Here is a 27,364-nt window from a genome sequence, read left to right on the forward strand (position 1 = left end):
CAGGAAACCCTGCACTTTCTCAACACCATTTCGACAGTTAAACGCATTGCCGGGCTACGTCTTTAACAACTTCCACTTCGAAAGTGACTGCATGATAATGAATTCCCAGACTCTTCCCTCAGCATCCCTTCAGAAGGCCTGGGGCCTGAAGGTTTTTTAATCCTTTGGGCTCCTGCAAAAATTAAAGGCTCTCATTTGAAAAAATCGAACTCGCAGGGCTCCAGAGCAGCATTTGGTGTTGCAGGCTACTTTTTCTTCAGAAGGGGACCGAGTACCTCTCTGTTCCCCAGGGCCTGTTCTGTGACCTTCAGGCAGGAGCCAGGAAATGGTACTTTAAGGAAGAAGAAAGCATGAAAGATGCTAAAAATGGACTAGAATTCCAAAGATTTAAATTAACTCCGAATGGCACTTGAGAGCTGAGTGAGCTAAATATTGCCCTTCATAATCCCCCACCCTTTAAGTTAGGAAGGTTATATACTGTCATATTTTTTAAACTTTTGTAACAAAGAATTTCTTGCGCTTGTCTCCCATGCTCTGCCATTATTGTCTATTACAACCAAATACATTCAGTCCCTGTTTACTTTGGGCTGAGAGTAGGATTAAGTATTGGAATTGCACATTCCCACCCTGTGCCAGAGACACAGAAATCACACAGAAATCATTCGTTTTAACTTCCCACAACAAAAACATGCTCACACTTCCTTCTGCAATCCTTTGGTTTTTCATGTGAAAGTCTAGCAGTATCTTCCTGGAAGGAATTCCAGAAGGATTTGTGTGGTGTATTTGAAGAATTTTAGAAGGATTTGGGTCCAAAATATTTCTCAGGAATCCATCAGTATATTTTTTGTTTGGGGTAGAGTCACCTAGAAATCCTAGAATTCTGGTTGCTTCCTGCTTTACAATATTTGGTGAGACCTTTATTTCTGTTAACGTGATCTCTGCTGGAGATTAATAGTATAGTACAACTGGGCAGAAACCTTTACTTGTTCCTTTGCAGCCCACACACGCTAATGCCACTCCCCGCTCGAACATATTCTAATAATGGATGTTTAGATGGAAAATTGTGACAATCTTAACTCAACTCAAGCCACTGAGCACCTGGTGTTTTTGTGAAATCACAAGACATGAGTTCCGGACTGTATTTTGGTATCTCAAAGAAAATACTACTGAACAACATACCCATTTGTTGATTATTGAAAATGAAAATAGTGTAATTGTATGTGCCCAAAATACTTACATAAAGCTTAGACTGGTGCATTTTCACTGTGCGCCATTATAGGTAAGAACAAATCTATGGATATAAACCAAAGGCAAAACATCAACAGTGAGACTTGGAATTATACAGGCAAAATACCTGAATTTTTGTATGTCTGAAGTTTAATTTAAAAAGTAGCCACCTGGTACTGGTACACCTGGTACTGAACTACGTATCGGTGTAGTTATAATAAGTGACCACTCTATTTTATTATTGTCATTTGTCCAAAAACACTTTAATTACAGAAAAATATTTTTCCCTCCAGTTCGTAATACAGTATATCAAGCAGAATTATCACAGAAGCCATCTAACACCAGCAAGCACACACCTTTTAAATTACTTTTAGCTCAACCTTTTCTTTTTACTGGCTGCAGAGACTATTCCATAATCTTGTGGGAGGAGAACTGAAAACACTAAGATTATGTCTCAGTCGCTGAAACATTACTTCTTCTCTGAGAATCTCTGGTCTCTTACAGTTGAATTTTTCCAAAGTAAGAAATCAGCGTTGTTTTCATCATAAAAATCATGATCATAGTGCATGCTCATTTTAGATATTCTGCTTTAAATAAAACAAAACTACTTTGTTGTAGTGAAAGTAGGAAGCTGTAAAAACCACAAAGCAAATTTAAACTGCCTATGTCTTGGACCAAATAAAACTTTCATGTCTTGTATGTACTGCCACTGGGTAGAAGCAATAATTATTTGGCAGAGAAGAATCCACTACTGCATACAGGGTTATTTACAGTATGTGTAATGTGCTCTGGGATCAGAGATTTGATTTTAACTGGATCTGTACTGTACGTCGGCTTATATGGTATTTTTTAAACAAAATGAATCTTGTTTGAGCCAGATTAATGCAGGAGTTTAACCTAACCAAAGTTCTTTAACCTGACTGAATTTCGTAATGAAAAGCACTGAGATGACATACACAATAGAAACTTCTATCAGGTAGCATTTTTTAATTTGAGTTTGACAAGTGAGCGGAAGTTGACAAAACTGGGGATCATTATTCGATTTTAAGATCAAGTGAACAAACCTGGAGATTATTATTAGATTTTAGACACCCATATATACAGAGTATATGCATGCTTTTTAAAATATAATACAGGGTTTAAGACTAATGCCTTATGTAAATTATTTAAGTGTCAGTCCTTAAGTTACAGTCATAAATTACAGACCCTTTCAATTAGATAAGAACATTTTCTTCCATTAGACATCCTTCCAAACATGTTCTTTGTAGGTTTAATTGGTGTCACCAAATTATCCCTTTGTGCTTGTGTGTACCCTGAAATGCACTGGTGTGCCATCCAGGCTGTAGTGCTGCCTAGCTTCCTGTGCTACCAGGGTAGGCTATAGGTTGCTGCGAGCATTAACAGGAATAAATGAATCTTTGCATTTCATTCTTAACCTTAATCAACAATAACCTGGATTAGCCCCCACAGTTTGGTTAATTTTACGCCCTGCTGCAAAAATGTTTTCAGCATACCATGTTAATTGTACTCATCAGTGGATCTCATCCAACTGTTTTTTAAAGAAGCCAGGTGTTTTTTTTAACAGCATGGTGAGGTAGCTGGTTCAGACACTCCCAATCTTAACCCCTATTTTTAACGCACATTCACGGGATTTTCACTTGGATCATTGCTGGTTTTGAAAAATCCATTATATCGAAGTATATTTAACCACAGGTATATATGGTCCTGTCTTACTACAGTACCTCTGCATTTTTAAATATAGAAAAGAGCGTCATAATGACGAAACCTAGAAAAACCTTTAAAACACCTTGCTTGGAACTGTTTTATTACTTTGTACTGCTATTATTGGGTAATTATATCTTAGAGATCAAAGACTTTCATATCTGAAAACCTAATGTGGGTAAGGTTGGTTCCTATTTTTGTTTTTGTATAAAATGATAAATTGCTATTTTATTCTGTCGTTCTGACAGTTGTGTAAAATTCTATGAAGAGTCTGTTGCTGATATTCTGGTATTGTTACCAACCTGATTTTTCTGTTCATCTCCTTTTGGCGCATTTTATTTTTTAACCCAGTATCTCTTTACTAATATACACTCCCTGGCTTCAAATACCACTCTCTCTCGGTGATTGGGAATGGGAAGGTGACTTGAGCAGCACAGGACAGACGTCCATCACTTTCTGCAGACTTCGATCCTTCTGAAAAGTGTGGGGTGCGCAGTTCAATCGCACACATCATTACCCTCATCACAACCTCAACTGAAGGCAATCATGTTGGAAGAAGGAAATGAGGGACTGAGCAGCAAATATTTCCGAACCTTGTAGATTGCGTACCACCTCTCGTTCTAGCTGTCTGCAGAGGCTCGATGAGTACTGTATAACACTAACAGCTGGTGCTGTCCTGATATCCTAAGGTGGCTGTTTTGCTCCACAGAGGTGCTAGACAGGAAGAAAGGGGCTATAGTTGGAGTGAAGGTGAAGGTGAGCCTTTAGGTGACATTAGTGGATGAGTGAAAGGAATGAGAAGGAATATAAAGGTAGACAAATATCACTCGTGCTGAAAGACAAGTTGCATCTAACTCCTCCCTTTTTTATCTGTATTCTACCGAAATATTCTCTCTTTGTGACACCAGCAATGAAGGAAAACTGGTTATAGCCAAACACATACCTTTACAACAGGAATCAAGCAGCTTCCCTTGTATTTTTCATTTCTCATAAGATATGCCTTATCAGAAATATTCAATATTTCTCAACAATATTGTTTTGGTCTCATAAGACCAGAACCCCAGCTTCAAACTTCATGGTTGTACTAGATCTCTGGGATCTCAAGGAACTGTGAATACGAATGAATATGTATCAGCCCTTCTGCAATGACTGTAGCAGGACCGCCACAGGTGCTGACCTGAAACAAATGCCTACAGAAAACAGAAACGTATTGTGCTTAATGATCTACCCTGGCTGGCTGATCGTAGTGATTGACACACTAATAATGTTTGTTTGTCAGCATTTTTTTTCCCACAACTACTAAATATTAAAAAAGACATTGAACACCAGGCTTCTCTGAATAAATAACATGCTTTTCCTATAATCTAACTGAAAAAGTAAAATGAACATACAGTAGTGGCTTAAAAGTAGGAATGCATTTTGGAGATGCTTTATCTGCAGATGACAATAATGATGGATGTTCACGGATTCCAAGAAAAGGATTCACCATTCGTAGTTAAAAATAAAACCCAGAACAGAACGTCTGAATTCTTTTACTTAACCTATGAAAGTACATTCTGCAAATTATTACATCTGGATGAAGTATACAAATTTTTCACATAAGAATTCAAAGGACAAATTAAGTGTTTTCCAAGATCATTCATGTTTAATGATAAATAGTGTTTCTGTTTATAATCTATTTCAGGCAATATTTGTATTGGTTTATGGCCTTTTTGGTAGTTTTATTTTGAGGAATTGTACCTCTGTACCAGTAATACAATGTGCTCTACATCATCTTCTCTTAACTTCATAATGATGCATATTGAATCATTTTTCCTCACAAAGCACCTCATTTGTAAAAGAAATTTCTGAATTCTCTAGACTATTAATAAGTTATATGGGAAAATACTTTACCCCCTCTTTACCTCCCCCCCCCCACACCCACATGGGTGACACTTGGCGCCCATTGCACCAGCCAAGCAATTAAGTGAAGTAAAAAATACATCACCAGTCGGATTTAGGGAGGCAAAATTATGTCCACCCACAGTAGATTTTAGCCAGGACAGTAGGTTTGAGTCCCCTACTATAATGAATGGTGCCATTATTTGAATCTATTAAGATGGGAAAAAATGATTTCTCTTCAGTACAGATAATACTACATCCAGAACTGGTGCTCTCTCACAAGCACTGGCCCTCCCTGAACATCGGCTCTTCCTTGAATGTGATGTTAGGAAAGCCAGCTAAGAGGTCCTGATAGTTCAGTCTAAGGCCAAGTGATTTGAGATGCACTGACCTAGTCCACTTCTGAACCACGGGCTTCTACCTCTCTAGTCTACCTCCTAAAGGCCAGTCTTGGCAACTATGTAGCTCAAAGACTGAGACCCTGGCTCAGACGGGCTTATTGTAGACCTCGCTGACCTGTCGACTCAGAAGATATTTCCTTATCCCTTATATCGAAGTTGTTTCAAGGCACATTCTGCAGGCTGCTTGCTGTAGTCCAGTTGGAAAAGCTTCTTTGATGACCTTTATAGACCTGATTTTTCACATTTCTCATGTGAGCAATGGCTTTTCTGGCTTCCCAATTCCTTGAATGATGGGTCCTGGACTTGCCTGGACTTAACTGGTGTGAGGAGGCTGACAGCTTAGCTGCAATATCCGGAAACTGCTTGGTATACAGTAATGCAGTGTACTGTAGCTCAGGCATGATGAGGCTCTGACATTTGCTTTTGGTTATTTCATCTAGCTCAGGGTTGAGGTTGTAGCCCTGAATGACAGCAGCACCGTACTGAAAGGGCTTCAGGGAAGTGTCTTTGATCTGGGAAGGGTCCACAGCCCCTTCATCCTGCAGACAGGTCTTCATGAGCTGGACCCTTCTCTCTCGAAGGCGCTCCACTTCTCGTTCCATCTCCTCTCGTCCCACCGTTTCATCGATCTTCTTCCAGAAGGTGGCATTGAAATGCAGGTAGAGCTTCCAGTCCAGGGAGTTCCATTGCTTTATCTTCTCCATGGCCCGACGGGACAAGTCCTGCCTGGTCTTGTTGCTTCTGCTGTTGAGCTTGAAAGAGACCACGTCATCCAACTTCCAGCAGAGGGCGTTCTTTAACAGGATCATGGACTCATCGAAGTATTCAGACACCAAGATCAGGTCGAACGTGTTTTCTATCATAGTTATAGACAGGTTGGTGTATCTTTCATTGTCATTGGCATTGTTATTGAAGCCAAAGTCAAATGTCAGGAGGTTCTTGGCATAATGGTTGTTGTTTAAAGAGGCATTATAGTGCTTCCAGGGATTTTCTAGGAACTCGTCCAGGTTTCGTTTCCTGAGGAAGGCAGGAATGCTCTTGTAATAGGAGAAAATGGACTCCATCATGGTGACAGGATTGCGCACAATTGAGAAGTAAAATGAATCTGCTGGCATGACCTTCTTGACCTGTGAATACAGCACAGTAGTTAATCATTCTTTTATTAAAACTGCAATCTTTGATTTTTAATATATTAAGGTAGAATATCCTTTACCATGTTTTTTTTTGCTTTTCAAGAAAGGGTTTGTCAGAGTTCAAATAATAACAGAATACTATGTCTGTGAGATTCTACCCTAAAAACCATAAAGGTAATAAGAACTCTTTAAAACAATTTCATTTAGGACACTAACCAGTAGAGAGGTCTACCTTCATTTCAAAACAATGCACAAATCAATTCTTTTTTATTTATATTAAAAAAACACCATCACAAGCAACACAATTCAATTTAAAAAAATGAGTTAGTATCTCACCTCAGATGACAAGAACCTCATATGATTGCACATAATGTCATATTCCTTCACAGTCCTTGACTTGAAGCCTTCAACAAACAGAGATGTGAAATACAGTGGATAAAACAGCTGGCTGTGTTTGCTCAGGGGGAGAGCAAAGGTGAGATTTCGGCTCTCTCCAAAACGGTATAATATGTTGAGGATTGTACTGCTAGCTGTTTTATGTGTTTTGAGGAACACAATGTGCGTCTTTGGCTGGCAAGTGTCCTTCTCTTCATTTTGTGCTCTTTTGGCACTGGGTCTGCCCAATGAGGAGTGGGCATGTGGTAGCAAGTTTGGATTGAGAGGCGAAGGCACAGAAGAGGTAGATGATTTTGGCTTGGAGATTTTCTTTTTCTGCTGTCTGTATGCCTTTAGATGTTGTTTGGTATTAATTGTTGAATTTGAAGTGGACTGCAATAGTTTTTTTTGATCTTGGAGAGAACCCTTTTGATATTGTTTGGTTGAATAGGTTATACCCAATCCTACTGTGGTATTTTGTTTGAATATGTCATCTAATGATCTTGGATTGTGGGCTAAGGTATTTCCAGCAAGGCCTGTATAATTTGGAGATTTTGGATACCCTCTAACAGGTTGTTCCAATGTTACTGAATGAAGCGTCTCATCCATGCTTTGAGCACGAGCAGTAGCTACTGCTTTGTTTGATTGTTTTGGATTTTCTACCACTGTGATTTTTGTGTTCTTGTTGGCGGGAAGATTGTCCCGATGAGACAAACTTAAATTCTCCATGGACAGTACTGATTCCCTAGGACCTCGGGAATCATGGCTTATCACAGGCGGAAGTGAATCCTTTGCAGTGTGTACAACATCATCTGCCTTCAGACTGGACGGATTGCCATGTCCATGGCCGTGTCTCTCATTTTTTAGAGTGGTGTCCCTGCTTAAACCCTGGATGTATTTCATACTACGGTTTCTGCCGGGAGATGCTTCTTCTGACACCTCTTGTGTTGTTGTGATTGTCTTTTGAAGTTCAAAGGTGAATCTCATGCGGAAAAGTTTATCGTCGGTGAACTGCTTCGAAATCTTGTCACTCCTGGAAAAATATAAGTTCTTGATTAGCAAATTGACAGGATACAGTTGTTCTACCTGTCTTTTTTTTCTCGCTCTTAAATAAAGAAGAGCCTACTCGGATGTTTACTACTGTATATAGTAATATAGTAATACTTATACTATGTGTTAATACTACCATACTAGTAATACTATTTTTTCATATTAAAAAGAATAATGACTTTAAGAATATTTAAAGAGGTTTACAAATAAATGATATACTGATTAGTTTCCTAGCATGGTTTTGAATATTTTTAGTTTTAGTTTCTTCACCCTAAGCTAGTAATTTACATGGTGAATTCATGTTAAATGAGGGAAATTAGAATATCTACTTTCAAAAGAGAGTAAGAATGGTACCAAAGAAGTTATCATTCAGTCATTCGTTACATATGCTGGATTGTTGTCAGTACCTATTAAAATCATGACAACTGACCTGTATCGTCTGGTCATCCCTAGTATTTGTATGGCCACACAAAGAACTGTTAGGGCCATTAGAGCCATCCACATGAAGCGCAGATGACTACACAGTGCTGCCTTTACCCGCCTGGAGGAGAAAGGAAATCAAGGTTCAATCAGCTTCTCCTCTGGCAAGTTCATGGCAGTTTTGTAAATGATACTGTACAATGACACCTGCACAGATCCTTTATCTTATTTAAGCACCGCGTAATTAGATATGAGATAGCCTTTATACAAATTTTGCTACCTGACAACAGTCCCTTGGGTCGAAAATATCCTTATCACTGTCAATCAACATGCTTTCCACTTTACACACAGGAACATTGGCAAGATTCAATATCAGAGAGAAATATAACTATACTAAGTTTCCATGAACCATGTAGAACTTTAAATACACCTAAATTCTAAGCATTTGTTAGTCTCCTTAATAGGATATGAGGCCGTTTATTGGCCACTTATTTTGTGGAAATCCCTTCCACAATACTGTATATCTTACATAAAATATTCACCTTCTGCACAGCATTGGAGAACAGTATACAGTAATGCTTCCTGTGTATTTAATCATGGCCACAAGGTGGAGCTATTATTGTATTTTTACAATTGGGTTATCCTAATATTATGGGTAGACCTTTGGATTCAGAACTGAAATGCTTTAAGGCACTGCTGTTATATACTGGGTGAGATATTTTGCCACCAGAAATAAAGTTCACCCATGTTGTATAAGCGGGGACCAGCATTGCTGGGGGGGGGGGGGGGGGGGGGTGATCCTGATAATAATAATAATAATAATAATAATAATAATAATAATAATAATAATAATAATAATAATAATAATGTAATAATAATAATAATAATTGCTTACACTTATATAGCGCTTTTCTGGACACTATACTCAAAGCGCTTTACAGGTAATGGGGACACCCCTCCACCACCACCAATGTGCAGCATCCACCTGGATGATGCGACGGCAGCCATAGTGCGCCAGAACGCTCACCACACACCAGCTATCAGTGGGGAGGAGAGCAGAGTAATGTAGCCAATTCATAGATGGGGCTTATTAGGAGGCCATGATTGGTAAGGGCCAATGGGAAATTTGGCCAGGACGCTGGGGTGTCCTGATGACGGGCTGGTGTCACATCTAGAGTGGGGGAGTCACTAACACTACAGAAACCAGGATGAGCTCTGACATAGACTTCAGACACTTAAAATAAACTTTGGTATAACTTTTTGGCAGTCAGCAATTGAATATAATCTAAGATGGTTTATATATCTGCGGAATATACAGTATTTTTATATTTTATATACAGTATACCTTTGAGGCATGTTTTCTTGTGTTAAAGTGATGAGTGAATAGAGCCGTCAAAGTATGAAATACCACCTGCTTTCTGGAGACACATTAACCTTTCACACCTTTTGTGAGCTTCCTGCCATAATAAAAGCAAAGAAGGTGCTTGTTTGAACCTGACCACTTTTTACAAAGCTGCTTAACATCTCTACAGGAATAATCAACCCAGCAGCCTTTTCAATACCAAAGTATTGACAAACCACCCACGGGACATAAAGCTGACAGGCAAGACATTTAAAAAAGGCCTATGTGGTCTCTTCTGTGGTTGCGTGCAGCTGTTGAAGAAATGGCAGATGGCAAAATGGTTGACAGAGTTTATTAACTGTTTATGAATCACTAAGCTTTCAGCGTTTTGCTGCCGTTTCTGAATTCTCCTTAGGGAAGGACAGCCTTGCCAGTGACTCAGGACCGGAAATAGTATCAACTGTAAATGCATGATGAGAGTGAACGGTACTGTAAACACCAAAGATGTATTTTCTGAATTCCGGGAGTCTTGAGGAGAAACAGGCCACCCGCCTCTTCACATCTCACCAACTGTATTGTAAAGAACGTCTCTTGACACTTGAGAATTAAATCACAGACAAATTATACATTGTGTTGTGCTATTTAGGTAGCTGAAGTGTTCTACAAAATCAAATACTTTAAGGAGTTGTGCTCCAGAACTCATTGATTCACCCATTTGTAGACTGCTGACACTGGATACTCGTACAACACAACTGAAAATGGGAATTGAAAAAGATCACTACATCTACAGTACATCAGGTTGGGCATTTTGCTACTCAATTAATTAAAATCCTGTAAAAAGAAAGACTGCTAACGCAAACACAGCTTTATCAGTAGAAAAAGGACAGCACTACTGAATTGTGAGGGTTTGAAGATGTACCACTGCTTATGCAACTGAACCTAAGATTATTTTTTTATTCTGAGCAACATTCTAGTGGCTTTTTGGTCAGAAAATGCATAGCAAGCCAAGTGGACTTTCTGCTGGGGAATACCATTACTTGCTCAATAAAGTCTTCATAAAACATACCAAAAGCTCCAGATACAGCAGAAATCATAAAAAAGAAAGCTGAATGCGAATCACAATGATGTACTTGTACTGAATGATATAACATTATATCACAAAAAATGATATCATTTGTAATATGTCATATAGATCCTTTAAAACAGAATTAAAATCCTGGAGTAATCCCTTGTATGTTAGGCCAAGAATCCCAGGAAATAGGCAGAAACTAATTCAGCTTGAGTGCAGTTTTGCTCCAGAGCACCACTGGGGTGACCTAGATCAGTCTGAATGAAATTAGAGGCAAGTGGACGAGAGAAATCTAAGAGTTAAATGGCAGTGGAAATGTAGCTGCCTGTAACAGAGAGGGAAAAGAAACATGAGAGGCCTTTGCGTATCTAGAAAACGGAGATGTTGCCCAGGTATGGGTCATACATGGACCATGGCTGCCAGTCAGATTGTGCGACTGCAGTTTGAATATATGGAACAAAAGGAGTAAAATCATGCACAGTTTTATAGAACTGCTCTCCAGTGTTTGATATTATAAATACAAATTGGGTTAGCATTCTCAATCATGTGGCCCAGAACTGGGCAGCCTGGGTAAAATTGGATTTATGGGTCTGATAAAACAATATATTTACTGACCAAAAAAATAGAAACAGCTAAGAATCTGATTTTGGAAAAAAAAACAAACATTGGTATTATACTCATTTAAATGAATGGCCCATTCCTCCAGAGATTTCTCAGATTTTTACTATATGTCTTTTGACAGCTGAAGTTATAATGACATTCTCCAATCACGTTCAGATTTTGTCTGACTCTGCCTACTGCTAGACTCCACATTTATTCTGGTATTGTTACTATAGTGAAATAGAGCTTCAAAATTAGATTTTCATAACTGCTTTTCGTATGTTGCTTTGTCAAATCTTTTGCTTTTCCTGTAAGAATATTGATTACCAACAGAGCAACACACGTTTAATGGACCAAGCATTACAAAAGTAATGTTTTTCAAACATTACAAAACCTGAACAACAGTGCTGTTTGTCACTATCTGAAAACCTTTTACTACCAGGTGTTCCTAAATTAAAGAGGACTGGGGAAAAATATTCAGGAAGTGACCTTTTGTACTAACACAGTCATTAGTACTTCCTCCAGCTATGAGGTGTAAAAGGTCCCTCATTAAGTTATATTTGTTTCTATTTTCTGAACTGTTCTGTGTCAGTAGGGAGATCTGAAATGAGTGGAACAAAGACAATCATGAAACAAACAGTTTTCTTCTGACCGTTGTACATTAATTTCTATAGAAACACACAAAGCCTGGTCTTTAATCCTTTTAGATGGGCTACTTTTCTTATCTAATCAGTTACAAGCTCTCCTACTTCTTCCTGGTACCTTTATTTGCACTTTGTTAGTGTTGGATTTGTTGTGGATCACATACTCAGTCAATCCCTCCCTGGAGAATTTGGTAATTCTGCAGTCACTGAATTTTTCAGCATAATTTCTAGCACAGTTAAATACTGTTTATTACTTATTTTTTATATAACTAGTATGCTGCTTTTTTGACTTCTAAAAACATTTCCATTAAATATCTAGCTGAGTCTGTGGGAGTCAAGTGACTCTAGAGAAAATTGTGTCCACAGAAGTCTGCTGGGAGTGAACAACACTGCATTGATGGCAAATGTATTTTTTTTTAGAAAAGCAGTGCACGCATGAGCTCTTTCAAATCAGTCCGGAAATTGTTTGATGCACACATCTTTGGTTATCTTTTGATTTCAACCCAATTAAGCATCTGCAGCACCTACAGAATTATCGCCATTCAGCTTCCCAATTATAAAGGAGAAATAAAGAACAAACAGTCTTGCCACCCTTACTTAACATGTAGTTGGTCTTTTTTAAGTTAAGGATTTCTTGTGTAATATTGCAGTGAAATAAATAATTGAGTTTTTTTTTATGTTATTGTTAAGGTATGTATGTTTTTTTCTACTCAATGAAACTAAGGGACCGGCTCTCTATTTCTGTCTCTCTCATAGTGCGATCCAACCTTTGAAGTCCTCCTACACATCCAGCCCTCCATGACTTTTCATCTGTTCGATCAGTGCCCTTCCTGCTGCTCTCTCCTCCAATTATCCTTCTCCTTGTTCATAAAATCAGCAAGACGTCCTGTCCATTCATCTCTCTCATTACAGAAGATTACTGAGTACACCAGGCTCCCTAGGAAAATTAAAGGGATTCCCAGGTTAATTCCTTCAGAACATGTAGTCCAGAACTGTTTGCATAACAAAACAGCAAAATAAAATATTTCTACTTTATCAATATAAATAACAAAATGTTAACTTCCACATGCTGGATTTTCTAAAAAATATTTAGAGAATAAGAAATAGTGGTAGACCTGAAAGAAACATACAGTTACAGTATATCTACAGTAATTAAGGTTTTGATACATTTCTTATCACATCTTTTTTTTTTCAGAGCATAAGAACACACAGAACACACAAAACATATGAAGGATGGAAACATACACAAATAAGGAAATTTCAAATATCAGTTCTGCGGCATATCTGGCAAGATCTTTATCAGTCAGCTCAAACATTTCAGCCTCTCATGGCCTATTTTTAACTTGATTTTTCACATCTTTCAAATTCCAAAGCAATCAAAATCCAGAATGCTATGAGCATGCCTAGCTTTGGTCATGCCTCACACAACTGACCAGGACATTTTCTGTGGCTGGACAAGGCAGGAGTGAGGTAGAACAAGTAATTGAATTTAGTCAGGTGGAATAATATAGTTTTAATTGGAAAGCTCACAGGCCTGGTATCAACTGTAGGAGAGAAAAGAGGTGGGAATCAGTGACAAAACTTATTAGAATGAACTAGAAAACCGTATATTTAATCTAAACTACATAAATGTGGTTGAGTTGAGGATATGTATTGTGACTTTGTTTTAAACAGCAGTTCGATTTACAAAGCAGCAAGAGTTTATTATATTCTTATATAATGGTTTCTTTAATCCCAGCCATTTAGCAACTCAGGCCATTTAGAGAAACTCAGGTGCAGCTGCACAAGTTTACTCAGCTCTGCAAGAGCACATTTATCACTATGATGGTCCACAGAGACATTTACCTTTACCCTGGTCTCTGAGAAAGGACTTAATCCTAATCCCTGTATTAGTCCTTCAGACTGGTAACGGAGATACAGTATTTGATTAGTGCTCAGTGTTTGACTGTGGTTAATCACACAGAGTACTTTCTTTTTTACTTGTCTTTCTATGAATGGCTGTTTCAGGACAGAACTGAGTTTCAGTGGGATTGTATTGTTATTAAAACCGTATTATACTGAAACCGACATTTCAGTTTAGGAATAAGTTATAAAAAGTCTTTTTCAGATCTTTCTCCTTCACCTTTAATTTCTTTCTTTTTTTACCAGATTTTGTCATCTTTATGAGCTCTGGATGGCTAAATTCTTAACAACATTCAGGAGACGTTGATTCGGTTGCTTTTTAGCACCTCACTCACTAAAGGCATCTGCACATAACTCAGGTTGAGCCCTGAATCCAGACATTGCTTCTTTAGACTTGCATCCTCTTACTAACTGATTTCTCATACAGTGATGCACAACGGGCAGAGCACTGCTGGAGTGGGAGGGATGTTAACTGACCAGCGTCCTCTCATCTGTGGGAGTAGTGTGCAGTATTTCAGATAATGAATGGCTCTCACTGCAGGGCGCGTATGAAGAACATTTTTGCAGGTTATTGCATTCCTGCTTAGCAGCATGAGGGGTTGTCTTCATGTCTTCAAGTAAAAAAAATCTGTGTGTTTTATCAAGAATAATTGGTGAATCACTGGTCAGGAAAAAAAAGGAGAGCTTGCTATGGATGTTAATTCCTGAGATGAAATGCTACATCTATGAAAACAAAACGGTTTGCCATGTACAGTACCAGCATGTCCATACTGTACCTTACATAGAAACAAGCTGTCTTTGGAGCATCAGCAGACTAATAAAGTTTACTATAAATACTCTGGCCCAGGTTATTTACACTTTATGTGCATTACGAAGAGCAACAGAACTGTCTCACACGCATTCAAAACTCAGTTTCTCACAGTGCCTTGTGCAGACCTTCCCTCCTCTCTCTGTTGGATATTTTAGCTAGATTAGCATCCACCTACAAAAATCCCCTGTCTATTTCTATGGATTTTAGACTTAAATCTCTGAAATCTTAAGCATTGTCTGAATCAACACTTTCACCTGATGGCTGGATCAATTACTTAATCACTCTTTAATACTGTACGTCTGATTGCTTCAGTGTATTAAATGGTTTATTCACTATACATAGCTTATTATTGCTACTTTGTATGGCTGGGGCATTATATATTAAACAAAAAATGACCTTGTGTTTTTAGATCTCATATTAAATCATGCCAATAAACTGACCTTCACTCAGCGTGAAGGAAAATCTTAAAGTAGCTCTCTCATGTTAAATATTAATTTCCAATGCCATTGAATGTGATTGTTAATATTTGCCTTAATTCTTACGCAAACATGATATAGATGGAACCTTGCACCACATCCTACTGTAAGTCCTACACTATTGTATCACTATTCAAATTGGTGGTGGAATGATGGCTTGAAAAGGCTTTCTCACTTCTTAATGCTCTTGTTCTTGATGCCTTCTTAACTGAATATTGACCAGATAGGTCCAACACACATTTCAAAAAGAAAGGAGAGATTCACATGTAATTAAATCACCTATCAACAAAAGACAGCATGCCCTTGCAAAAATTATATAACCAATTAATTCCTGAGGTTTTAATGATATTCTGATTCATAAAAATACCAAAAGAAAATATATACTTGTTTTTGATTCCATTCACACTAAACAACATTTACGTAAAAACAAGAAATTAATAACTGCAGAAAAGAACATGATTAACATCCCTGAAGAGATATGAGACCAATTGGAAAGCGGCTATTGACTTGCTTTACGTGACATCTTAAAAATCCATTGCATGGGATGGCAAATGGTTTATGCTGGCTCCTTACAATCTAATTTAAACCATTTCTCTTAAAGATGCCATTTTCTGTGTTCTGTGTAAATGTCTAGAAATTACTACAGAGAAACTGTCTTCATTCGTCTAATCATTTTAAAATTAAAACTTGGAAAACTTGGTTGTGCTTCCCATAAAAAAACAAAAGAAAATATGCTGTTCTTTGTGACTATTAAGGAATTACAAGTAAATATTTTATTTCTCAAAACATTGCTTGGAACAATCGAAGTCAACAAAAAATGTCTTCTATACAAAGAGGAAGTATGACATTTATATTTCAAAAGAATCTAATTTCAGTGAACTAAGGTGTAAACATTAGTAAACACAATGACATCTCCCTTGGGAACACTTTGCACTCTCCAGACTATCAGGGATTGTTTGTCCAGACTTCCATACACAGGCAGGCCCTCAAGTTAGTTTCATACTGTGCGTTTTATACACGCAGTCGGGGGTCATCTCACCTCTGTGGTGACTAAGATGTTTCTGCCCCGATCTCTCCACACAAGACAATAATATAGTATTTATAAACTCTTCAGCCTTATATACTGTGTGTGCCAGTTACTGTATGTTTTCAGAAACAGGTAGCAAAAAAGTCTTGGATTCACATTTGAATTACATCTGTGTACACCTCTAACCTACAGAAACATACTTTAAACAAAATGAATAGCAATCCCAAGGTACATAAAGTAATATGAAGTTGCTTGGTCATTATTGTGACTAACTATGAAAAAATAAAATACTGTAACGCGTACGGCCATCAGGGAGTGTAAGAGCCGGCTTACCAGAGCGGTGACGTCGCCGCCCTTCCCTGTGATAGCAGGACCACAGCTACTGGGCAGTGGAGAGATCTGTTTTTGGCTCACCGGGCTGGGTCCCTGCTGAGTGACGTGGGAGTCCCGGGTTGGAACCCCCCGACGGTGTGGGGCCGACCTAATGCGGCAAGGGCGCTCGCCTGAATCCCCGTTGCGTTACAATACAATAGATTTGTATTGTGACAGAGAAGGCTCACATGTATCTGCTCTGTGTAAATGTTTTACAGTAATGTAATGAGCCTACACACCCTCTATATATAATTTCCTAGACCTTAAACAATTCACTTTCCTCACACATCAAAGAAGGGTAACAACCTGCTGTAGTGTTCAGACTTTCACCCATCGGCTCCGACGCACGTATGGTACTGTTTTAGTTTAGTTTTAGTTTTGATTATGCCATTGTTCTGAGAGGATTTGGAATGTTAAAGTGGTTTGGTGACAAATTTGTGGCACTGTTTGAACTTGGCTTATGGAGCTATTTTTTATAATTTCATGTCAGTTCTCTATAATCATTATGTACACGCAGTGCTTCAAGCACTATTTTCTTTTTTTTCTCTGTAGTGTTTTAATACAGTAATTGTACCCATTAATTTAATTGTTTTTCATGCAAGGGCTGCTGCAGCACTGTTGACCCACAAAGACCTTTTGTGCAAAATCATACTTTAACTCTGTGTCTCTATTGGACATCCCTTTTTTTAATTTTATATTTTAGAGAACAGAGCAAACCATTTAAAATACAGATGACATTGTACAACAATCCTTTTACAATAGAAATTTACCAATATACACCATACGTGAAAATTTAGTCTATTCTTATGTTCCCCAAATATTTTACAATTACTTTAATTCAAACTATATGCATTCAAAATAGGGAAGATATATACTGTATGTTTTTATGATTTTTGAAGAGGGAAAAACTATTTAGATATGTATTCTTAATTCTAGTCTCAGTTAATATGTATCTAAAAAATCCATCTGGACCAATATTTGACAAACCAATATAGACAAACCTGTTCGTCTGTAATTTAAATGAAAATGTTACTTTTTCCATTATGTAAATTTAATGTATTACTTAAATCCAACTATTCACTGTTGGTAAATCTGGGGAAAGACACTTTCTTGTTATGGTCTTTTTACCTGCAGATAAAAGAATTCCAAACATATATTCATCAGTATTTCGTAAGTGAATGTCCTGTACATGTCTTTTTAAATATACACAAATTGTTTTCTGTTGAACTCCGTCTGGGTAATTCCGCCTACAGCATTGTAGGGGTATTTGCCTGAAAACAGTCTGGACAGGTATTTTGTACTGCCAGTGAGTCTCTATTACCTGTAAAGTGCTTTGAGTGGAGTGACCAGAAAAAGCGCTATATCAGTGTAAGGAATTATTATTATCATTAGATCAATGCTTGGTTTATTTAGGGTATGAATAAATATGGAAGCTACTTTATATGATGCTTTACAGCCACTGCACTAAAAAACTATAGAAGCACTTTACAGAGGTGACATTTCAATATTATCCATTGCTAACAGACTGTAGCCATATGAACAAGTTTCACTGACAGCTCAGAACTTCTGCCTGGTAAGAACTCCAGAGGTATTAAATGGGAAGACTTATTTTAGATGTAAATGTGTGTTTGCATATAGCGGTTTCCTAGAGACAAAAACACCTAGGAATGCAACTTTCTTTGTAATTCACAATATTGCTGGTCTTCCATTATCCGTGTCATACACAGCTGTTACAATATGTACTTTTATGGAGAGAACAAAAACATTAAAATAAATCCATTTATGCATAGTATGCATTTATTCTAGCTGTTTAAATTAATAAATATAAGAAACATAAAGTAGGGAAATTGTTTTACATTGTTCCGCTTTGTGCCACTACCGTTTACATTTAGTTCATTTTGCTCTTTTATTAGGATCTTCTGTTAGCATTAATAAATTACAAGTAATAGGTTTATTCCATGCTGAAAAGAGAAGAAAGAAAACACAACGTTTCGGCTGTGGAGCTTTCTTCAGGAGTAAGCAAGAGAGCAAATTTACACCCGAAGAAGGCTCCACAGCCGAAACGTTGTATTTTCTTTCCCCTCTTTTCAGCATGAAACATTTACTTGTTCCTTCGCAGCCTACGCATGCTGACGCAGCTACTCACCTGAACTACATAAGTAAATTAGTATTACTATATAATACAAAATGGAAAATGTCCAAGTATACTGAATAGAATAAGAGATGAGCTCAAAAAGAAAAGTCAGGAAATGCAGATCCAGTATCAAGTCATGTACTTTTCCGACTATAAAACTTTGGTACAGGTTTGTTTCAGGATAGTCTTCACTTGCACACAACCAGAAAAATGAATCAGAAAAACTGTTCTATCATGTAATACACACTCATGCAGTCCCACCACCATTAATGAATTGAATTCCTAAAAACACACCTCCACTACTTTACTGTAGATCAGATTCAAGCCTTTTTTTATTTTCCCATGTTTGACTAGTCAAATACTGATTTTGCATGACTATAATCCCCACCTGATACGGTGGTATGGACATATCATGAGGAGGGACGTTGAGGAAGTAACAAAGAGGGTAATGGAATTTGAGGTGGAAGGTAACAGAGGAAGAGGCAGGCCTAGAAAGAGATGGATAGATTGTGTGAGAAAAGATATGGAGGTATGTGAAGTGAGTGAGGAAGATGTGCTCGACAGAGACAAATGGAGAAGAGCAACCAAAGCAGCTGACCCCAGGACAGTCTGGGACTAAGGCTGTGAAAAAGAAGAAGAAGAAGAAGAAGAAGATAATCCCCACCTGAATAATAAAATTGAACAAAACAGGAAAACAGTCAGGATGTTGTATATGATCATGCTTCCTCAAAGTGTCTGATTAGAGGGAATAAGGAGACAAAGTCCATTATTATGTCACAGACCCTAGCTATAATTTCTTAGTACTTCCTGCCTCTCACACCAAGGTCAGCATCGTTTGTGACCTCAGCATCTCACAGCAGAGATGCTCAATAATGGTAGTCCGCTGGTATGTTTCACTACTGATTATGGAGAAGTCCAATAGGATGATTTTGTCATTGCCTTTGAGGATTTTGAATATTTGAATATTTGATTTAGTCCTCATAGAACAGAAAATACAAAAAAAGTGTTCCCTTATTCTTCAGAGAAAAAAAAATCCTTTAATCCCTGGAAAAGCATCTGGTCACTCAGCTGTGGACAGATTCCAGAGCAGCAATATCATTTTTCTAAATCTGGTGATCAAATTGCACATAATATTCTATATGAAGTCTTACTAGTGTTTTCTACAATTTTAACATGATGTCCATTGATTGAAATTCTTTACTTTTGCTAAACCGTGCATTTTACCATTCTGTTTTCCTTCTTATTGCAGCCCCACACTGTCTGGAATAAATATATAAAAGAAATAAAAGACTTTATGCCTTATATCATGAGATATACTGTTTTTATCCATTGCCGCTGTTGTTTTTTTAAACAAAAAATAGAAGTAAGACTTTTTGGTCTAAAATTGCTTTTAGTTTTGCCACTGTTTTTATGGGCAGGATCTACACTGGCGATTTTTCCCAGTCAATGGCTATTAAGCCTGCCTTGAGTAATTGTTGGACAACTGTCAGATTACAATCAGGCACTGAGTTTTATTTAAATTGTTCTAATGCCTGTAACCCTTTTGCCTTTTTTATGCAAATGCCATTAAACACATCATTTTCTTTGCTCAGCCTGAGCAATGTTGTCAATTTATTCCTTAGTAAATGCCTGAGTAAAATATTAATATATTAAAGTTATCTCATTATCTCTAAGACTCTTCATCATTCTTTACTTTTATATGTATTTTAGAAAGCGCTTAGTTTCTCCTCATTTTTCTTATGTGATTCGTCAAACCTAGGATAGGCAACTTCAGTGCTCGAGGTATGTGTTACTGCAGGGTTAGAAGTTCCTCTCAATTAGCACTTGATAATTGAAAACATAGCTGATTTGACTTCAGATAATTGAGTAATTAGTTCAATTAAATTACTAAAGTCTGAAAATCAGAAACAAATAAAAGTCAAGGGCCAGACTTGCCTACCCCACATGAATCAATTTTAGTACCTGTTAGCTTGACTTGACTTTCTTTTGCTTTAGAGAGGAAACTGTATTGGGCTTCAAGCAGAATGTAATGTAAAAAGAAGAATACAATTAAAATAATGTAAGCTGTTTTCTACTGATTCTATATTTCTCCCATCCAATTTCAATTCATTCCTTCAAAATCTGGTTTCTTGAAATTGTAAGCTTTTTTGTTTGGACTCTACCTGTACAGTTTCAAAGTGTACTTCAAAGCTTTCTGCAGTCACAGTACCTTTGCTTTCAAGCTATAGAAGATTCCTTCTGCCCCTTTTTGGAAGGTAAAAGTTCATGGATCAAAGGCAGCTCCTGTATAGCAATGTCCTCATCCAACATCTTGCTGGATCTTTTACTGGGAAGCACTGTTAAACCTCTGAACAAAATGTCCATTTTGATAAACCTTGCATTTTACTATTCTGTTTTCCTTCTTATTGCAACCCCACACTGTCTGGAATGCCAAAGTGGTTAAATACCTAACCCTTTTCCATAGACACCTTTGTGAAGCTAGAGTCCTCCACTTTTTGGAATAATCAGAAATTGACTAATTTCTGATTAAAGTTTTGATTAATATTAAATGGGAATAGGAGTTGAACTACAGTATGCCTACAGCCTAGACTAAAACCAACTCTCTTTGTGTTTCTAAGCTTTTCTCTTAATTGCACTATTGTTGAATTTGAAAAGGATTTAAAAAAACAGATACGAAAGGAAGAAAGTAAAGGTTTCTATTGAGACAACTACAGAAAACATTACGACAGATAAGCTATCTGAATAGCTCAAGTGCACTAGTGTCATAGTCCATGAAAATGCTTTTAAAGTACAGTATGTACTGTATACATGAGATATACTGTAAAATCATATCTGATAGTATTACAAAAGCACCGTGTCTTGGTATTAATAATTAATTGTACAGAATTTATACAGTTTTAACAGTCACCTGATACAAGAGAGACACAATAAAAAACTGACATTTGATTTAAAAAACTACATTTTGGTATTTTTTTCCCTGTGATGAGCTTATACTCTGTATCTATAATATTAAGTCTAAACATTATTCCTTTGCAAATGAAAATTTTCAAATAGACAAATGTAATATTTATGTAATTATAATGTTGAGATCATTGATTCAGCACCACAAATGAAATACATGTACATGTATTAAATTCTATATACTGTATATACAGTGCAGTTCATTGGTATTTGGACAGTGACACAATTTTTGCTGTTTTGGCTCTGTACTCCAACACATTGTATTGTGTTTATTTTATTTAAGATTGTTAATGTGTCCATTTACTTTTGGTATCCTGAAGTTGGGGAACTATGTATAAAAATGGCTGTGATTTCTATATGGTTCACCCAATATAGACATAAATACCCTCGAATGAAAGCTGACATTCTGCACTTTAACCTCATAGTTTCTCACTGTTTCATTTCAAATCCAATGTGCTGGAGTACAGAGCCAAAACAACAAAAAATGTGTCACTGTCCAAATACTTACGGACTGCAATGCATATCATTATTTTATTCAAAAGGATTTGACTTTTGTCTAAATGTTGTCAAAGTTATTTCTGTTGAACGTGGAGCATATAGGCAGTGTAATTGTACTGCATAACTATGGTGAATGTTTTTTTTGGTACCAGGATACAGTTTTCATAGTGACAAATTTCATCGTAAATCTAGAAACTCAGAAAAGATCTACAGCACTTCATTTGAAAATTAATCAGAATAAAATGAGAACCTACCTTATTTTAGAGTGAGATATTAAATCCCAAAATTTTCTAAAAATGTCGGTTTTAAAGATGCAGTACTTTTTTTTATTTTGCGAGCAAGTGATCTTGACACACCTGCTCAAAACAGAACTCGGTAGCTTGCAAAATTAATTCCATACCGATAAGTGCCAGCTGCATGCTAGGATGCCACTTGTTCACTACAGCTTGAAACAGGTCAGAGACTGGTGCACTTTCCTACCCAGGCAGGCAAGCTCAGTCAAGCAGCCAAATGTCAAATATTCAATAGCTAAAATCCCCCATCACAATGGACAGATATTTAGATATTTCCTCATATTTTGTTTGATGGATGTCCTGGTTTTGCCATTCAAAATTCGTAAAAAAGGTTGTGAACAAGTAAAAAAATATGGAGGAGGAGGCACAGGTCATGTTTAGAGTTCCTAGATACTTGGTTACCTGTAACAGAGTTACAGCAGTACTGTACCTAAAATAAGAAATATGGCAGAAATGGGTTTTTGATTGCATGCTTGTGCTGTGCATATTTTATGTATAATTCTGCATTAAAGGGGGACTGCAACGCTATTTTTACATTTTGGGTTTATAATGAATGAACAATGATGAGTGCATTATAAACCACAATGAAACTACCAAGTACATGGTAACAGAAGGGCCACCTGCCTAACAAATAAAATACACTTGCATTCATTTTGAGTTTTGCAGAAGTGCTATATCATTTACATTGGTAGTACTATATTCTATGGTAAATCACACCTAAAACAAAAATTCTAGCTGGACTTATATTTTTGGAGAACTTGTTGCGCTGAACAGCTGATTTGAATGAATTGAACTGAATTCAACATATCGAGTTTTGCTGAAAAATTCCACTTGTAAACTCCGCATGCAGATCACGTTCAAACCTTTTCTGGGGTGAAATGTCTGGTGAACAAACTGTATTTATTTGATGTACATCATGCTGAATCTCATGATTCAAGAAACTTATTGATGGGACCCATGAATCCCATGTTTATTACCCATATCTTGGATAGTTGGCAAATACTGTATGTCATACTTGACATGCTATGTCCTGAACAGCCCAATAAGCAACAGTGGGGCATCGTTTAAAATACTGTATATACGTGAGTTCAAACAGACAAAAAAGGATTAACGTTGTTAGGAAACCATGTTTCTCATTCATTTACAGCAACTAGTGAGCAGGAAGGGCCGTTTTTACGTCACAATTCACACAAACTCTCACTCTCGACCATGATGAAACCAGCAGTTTCTTGTCTGCCAGTGAGAAAGTAGTAACTATACAGTACTTTCACAAAGTTAATGGTTATGAATTTAATTCAAAATTTGTAATAATTTGAGTGATTCCATCAATAAATTTATTTTGTTACTGAGATTTAATACCCAGTCTAAGAAACTGGTACTACAGTTCCCCTTTACTGGGTAATGTCTGGTATACGTTGGCAATGGTGGACCACACATCAGTTCTTTAAAAGGAAAATTCTGGTTACAGAAACCAATCTGTTTCATGGTATAAAAACATACCATTTCTACACATACTTTATGGATGAGAATGGCACTGAAAACAGAAAAATGCTATTTGTTTCGTAATGTGTGCTTCATTGATTAAAAAAAAAAGGTTGCCAATAAACAGAAAACTTGTAAAGAAACTTACAAGAAACAGACAAGCACAAACCGCCTGGATATCGAATGTAATATATTTCCATACAACCATTTTCAAGAAGGAATTAGTCCAGTAAAGGGCATATTAGAACATAGAGAGACAGAGCCTAACCCAGCAGACATTGAGCACAAGACAAGATACAACCTGGACAGTGTGCCAGTCTATCATAGGGAGCACACACAGGGAGTCATTTTCACATCATGCAGACTCCATATAGAAGGCACCCCAGAATGAAATCATACCCAGGACCCAAGATCGGAGACAGCAGTACTAACACTACAGCTATACCACTCTGCTGCCCTAGTGCCTGCTATTCCAGGTTAATTCAAGTATACAAACTAAAAGGTTAGCATTATCTCAGGATGTAATCAATGTTTTTTTAATCAATGTTTTCTTTAGAACCCCCCCCCCCCAAAAAAAAATATCCCAACGTTTACAGAAATACAATTATTCTTTAACATAAAAAAGTAGAGTAGAAAGTAAAATGCTTTTCCAGAAACAGAGGGATTCATAACGATATTTGTCGGGTTCCACTTTTTGCATATTTAACATAAAGCACTAGCACTGTATTAATCCATGTACACCGTCAGATTGAAAACAAATTGTGTGTAATCTTATGCCGTTAGTTGGCTTCATTCACTAAATGGGATTACATCAGAAAGATGCACGTCTGATAAAAACGACTTTCCTTCAGCCCCTGTGCCTTTGATTTTTTAATACATAATTATTATACATTGACCTCAAAGCAGTCTTCAAAAGACAGTTAATAATTACAATACATTTCTACCATTGAGTTGCAACAGGACCGACGCAGATTTACATTAGAGACACCCATTATCAAAACAGTCTGGGGTTAATGAGTACAAATACCACGGCGACATTAAATTAAATGTGCCTCGTTCAAAAAAGGTTCTTGTGTCATAAAGCACACCTTAATCACTGACAAACCACGTATAAAATCACCTTATCACGTAAAACCCCAATGATACAAAAAACAGAGCTAAAACAACAAATTATGACATGCTTCAAATCAATGTACAGACATTTTACACTTAATATATTAAGTATATGCGAATATCAGCAAGACATGCTATTAACAGTTCTATCAGTAATTGTGTTGACTCGCTGTAACAATTCACACATTTGTTGTCACACTAGCTTTTAAGATAAACTTGTAGCTTTTCTGTCTGAATTGCAAGAGGGTTTTGTATGCGATAGACACTCTGACAGTTGTGCATAGAAAGTGCGGTCAAAACCCATGTTTAGTGAAATCAAGCAACAATGCAAAATTGCATAGAAACTCGCGGAGAATGTGGCTCTCGAGGCTTAAGCAGTTACAGCCGTCGAAGGCTCACATTGCTGTGACTGACTGGTCTTGTGCAGTGTATTCATAATCGGACCGGGACTCAGATTCAGTACAGAACTAATACTGTCCATGCAAGAGTGTGTGCAACTGAAGACACTATATTAAATACAAGGTGCTAAATCATATGCAATATCATTTAGGAAAATCTGATGACTTCTTAAAACGTGGCTATGAAGTGTACCAACAGCGACGTACTGTAAGGGATACAAAAAAAAAACCCGAAAACCTATCTTTAATAACCTGATCGGCCGCTTCGTTAAGGAAATGTTAAATGTACTGTAGCTGTTAGCAGCAAAACATTCTGCAACTATATTACTGTTAACACCGTGAATCAATTATAAAACTATACTGTAAATGCTGCCCCATTCATAAACAGATTGTACAGAGTGGGTCTCAATTAGCACACAAACAAATCCAAATTTCAGACATAGACCCTACATAATTCCAATATATGGTCCCTTTTGTGATGTAACACACTGGTACAGTATTAATGTAAGCATAGGTGTAATACAACAAGAATGTGCAAATCATGGACTTTACTTACAAGGACCAGGGCTGTGCTGTCTTCCAGAAACTCGGAGCTCTTTCCTTCATTGCTTTCCCGTGCGAAAAGGGCATTTGATGCATCGTTGCGTGTATAAAGAAAGGTTCGGTTCCACAGCCCTCGTATTTAGAAACTCAGTAAAGTCACTTCGCCAGACGCTCCAGTCTTCAAGACCTTTCTAGTTCAGACACTGAGCATCAGCTTTGCGCGACCAGAACTCCTCCTGCTGTCACGCTATTGGCTCTAAGCACGGATAAATCTAAATATGTAACTCCAATGGAGGAATAAGCCTGCGGGGGATGAATAAAGAACAAAAGACCTGAGACTTTTTTTGTCCTCAGGTACAGTGGAAGAAGCGGCAGTCATTCATTGTCTTCAGGGTTATTCGTGAAGCGAACTGCATATCACGAAGATGACCAGTGAAACGACTGCTTTCGCATCTTAAAGGCTTGCATTTTCTGCACAAAGAACTATATAAAGTATACTATAGATATACTGTAGGAAGGTGCAGGGACCAACACATTGCATTCTTATGCAGAGTCGATCTTTGTTTCATTCGTACAGTAGTTGCTGCTACAGTATGTGCGTGACTTTATAAAGTTAATTTAATAGCAAGCATATATTAAAAAAACACCAATTTAATCGTACACGCGTCGAAACACGAACGCAATGCAGCGGAAATGTATGATGTAGTTACCTTGGTAACCACTCTATAGAATGCCAAGCCTCAAAGCTCGTGGGGAGTCCTACAGTATGGATTTTATGGTGATCTAGAGATTAAGCGGTTTCCTAGTTCAAATAATCACTGTTTGTTTGATTATTTAAAAAATCTCAACAATCAGAAACCCGTGTACAATTTGAAAACTGAAACAAGACATTGACTTCTATTCTAATTTCTATTCTATTACTTAGTTACTAAGGAAAGTACGGCAGACTGACGTTCAAATGTATAGGAACAGGCTATTTTAGAAAATAATTCTACTCTAGTGCAATTTAGGTAAATTAGGCGTTTTGGATTTGTGTTGTGGAGCAAACATGAGAAAACACGCGTTGTAAATGAAACACCACTAGAAGCAACAACGGTCAAAGTAAACAAGAAATTTGTCAAAGCAAGACGACTTGTGCACTTGAGTGACCGAAAAATAACTCCCTTTTTTTCTTAAAAAAATTGATTTACAACTCTAAGACAAGAGGAAGGGTGAGTGTTTGCAACAAATCCTTTAAAGGTCAGCTTTACCTCCACACAAGGAGAAAAAAGACGTGTGAATCAAACAGCACAAGAGCTCCAGTGTTACGCTGTCAAGAACAGACCAGTCACAAGGAGCCAGTCAAAATGCCATTCAAGGCCATACAGCCAAGATTGTCTGAATGCACAGCTCTCTATCTGACTGGGATGACAATCTGAAGTGTTTTTTGGAAGAAACCTGTCTCCTGATAAATTGTAAAAACAAAAATAAAAGGTAAGAAATTGTATAAA

The 27,364-nt window shown here is 37.2% G+C and overlaps 1 protein-coding gene across 1 annotated transcript; it reads right to left on the reverse strand.

Moving 5' to 3' along the window:
* Positions 1-4,465: 4,465 nt before the first annotated feature.
* On the reverse strand, positions 4,466-26,156 carry LOC102688396 (uncharacterized). Its single transcript, XM_015361052.2, has 4 exons — positions 25,888-26,156; positions 8,220-8,330; positions 6,701-7,772; positions 4,466-6,358 (listed from the first exon to the last, which is right to left on the reverse strand). Exons 1-4 carry the CDS (start codon positions 25,968-25,970, stop codon positions 5,393-5,395), a joined length of 2,232 nt encoding a protein of 743 aa, XP_015216538.2. The 5' UTR covers positions 25,971-26,156; the 3' UTR covers positions 4,466-5,392.
* Between the last annotated feature and the right edge of the window lie 1,208 nt (positions 26,157-27,364).

The sequence above is a fragment of the Lepisosteus oculatus genome, chromosome 13, assembly GCF_040954835.1.
Source record: "Lepisosteus oculatus isolate fLepOcu1 chromosome 13, fLepOcu1.hap2, whole genome shotgun sequence".
NCBI lineage: Eukaryota > Metazoa > Chordata > Actinopteri > Semionotiformes > Lepisosteidae > Lepisosteus > Lepisosteus oculatus.